Source organism: Spermophilus citellus, assembly GCF_964194105.1.
Source record: "Spermophilus citellus genome assembly, chromosome: 4".
Classification (NCBI taxonomy): Eukaryota; Metazoa; Chordata; class Mammalia; order Rodentia; family Sciuridae; genus Spermophilus; species Spermophilus citellus.
In genome coordinates, this window is record NC_138185.1 from 146,347,246 (window position 1) to 146,349,358 (window position 2,113).

General features: G+C 36.7%; 1 protein-coding gene across 1 annotated transcript; it reads right to left on the reverse strand.

Annotated features, from left to right (window-relative positions):
• Positions 1-858: 858 nt before the first annotated feature.
• LOC308646207 (olfactory receptor 4K14-like) lies at positions 859-1,797 on the reverse strand (the record flags this gene model as incomplete). Its single annotated transcript, XM_081288873.1, has 1 exon — positions 859-1,797. The coding sequence occupies one exon, from the start codon at positions 1,795-1,797 to the stop codon at positions 859-861; it is 939 nt and encodes a 312-aa protein (XP_081144999.1).
• Positions 1,798-2,113: the final 316 nt, after the last annotated feature.

Sequence of the window (2,113 nt, forward strand, 5' to 3'; positions counted from 1 at the left end):
CTCCTTCTCCTCCTCCTCTTGCTCCTTCTCCACTATTTTTTTGTGTGTGGCTGGAATCATACCTATATTGTTTCATGAGATTTTACTAGTTTGGCTAGATCATTGGGATTAATAATGAATATAATTGACAGATTAATGACAATAAAGCTTGGGAATAATTCTGATGACAAACTTGTGAGAATAGGAACAGACTGTGATAATGAAGTGTCTCATTTGTATGATTGATAGACAGTATTCACTACAGGGGAAGCTTTACTAATTAGATGGAGAGAAATACTTCAGTTTCATTATTAATCATGTATACCATGGTCCCTGGATTCAGGGAGATTGCGTTTCAGGGGATAAAATAAATATAATTGTAATAATTGAAAGAATACATTTTGTTCTCGAGTTCTGAAATAACCAAAGGAAATAGCATTAGATTTTATTTATTTTTTACTTTTATTGAGTTAATGAAACACAAGAAAGAGTAATCTTCATGGTTATTTCTTACGTAGCTTATCCTTTTCTCTCTCTCTCTCTCTCTCTCTCTCTCTCTCTCTCTCTCTCTTTCTCTCTCTATCTCTCTCAATTTGCCACTGGTATTTAGATATGAATCTAAGGAAAAATAATATCCCATTGCCTATTGACAAATGGCACATGAAAGTTCTGAGGGAGCCATTAAAATACAGAAACACCTCTTCTCCAAATGAAATTAGATAAAATTCAAGAGAAATTTGATAAGATACTACCCTGTGGGACAGATTTACACCTTTGAAAAACAAATACAAATTTAGTTTATCATCTAACATATTTAAAAACATAGGATGGCTGATTGAATAACTCTCTGATAATTAAGGACTTTTAGTTTTCTAGGCATTAATTATTTCCTTTGAAATCCACATAATAGTTTCCAAATCTCTTAATGGCATTTTTCATCTCTTTATTTCTCAGTGTATAAATGGCTGGATTGAGGAAAGGTGTAAAAACGGAGTAAAACACAGCAAGAAATTTGTCCATCCATGTGATGTTGAGTGGCCACACATAGATGAATATGCAGGGCCCAAAGAAGAGTACCACCACAGTGATGTGAGCAGTACAGGTGGACAGGGCCTTGGATGCACCAGTTTTAGAGTTTTGGCATACTGTAACAAGAATATATGTATAGGATATCAGCAAGAGGATAAAGCATGTTATGGCTACAACCCCACAGTCAACATTCATTAAAACTTTCAACTTATGGGAATCCATGCAGGCTAGATCAATTACCAGTGGTCTATCGCAGAAAAAGCTATCTATTTCCCTAGGGCCACAAAATGGCAGCTCTACAATCACAACAATCTGACTCATGGCATGCACAAAGCCCACAGTCCAGGCAGTCATCACCAGCCCAATGCACCTGTGCAGGCTCATAATGGTCGAGTAGTGCAGTGGTTTACAGATGGCCACATAGCGGTCATAGGCCATTATCACCAGTATCACCATCTCAAGCCCAGCAATGAAATGGGAAAAGAAGATCTGAGACATGCAGCCTGCAAAGGAAATGGTCTTCTTCTCCCTGAGAAAGTCTGCAATCATCTTTGGAGTGGTGTTTGAAGAAAGCCACATATCAACAAAAGACAGGTTGGCCAGAAAGAAGTACATGGGGGAATGCAGATGAGGATCAGTGATGATTAAGGTCATGATGACAACATTTCCAGGCACAATGATCAGGTAAAGCATCAAAAATATCACGAAGAGTAAGACTTGAATATCCCATGAGTGGCCAAGTCCCAGAAGCACAAATTCTGACATTACAGACTGATTTCCTCCATCCATTTTATTCACTTTATCTTCTGAGTTAACCTAAAGAATAGGGTATCAGTTGGTAGCATGAGTAATGATGGATTTTTACAATTTGTAAAATTTTATGTTCATTTTGGAATTTAGCATCAATATATTAGAATGAAAAGGATAATTTTGAAAAGGAATCTGGGCCAGTTATCCATGGCATTACGTCCAAAAGAGAAACTAAATGTCTAATACTTTTTTTTCAAGAAGTAGAACCAAAGATGTTTTTTTTTTTTGTGCAAATAATTGAGAGGGTACACTCACAAGAAGCAGTGAAGAAAGCAGGACAGCAAGTCAAAAAACT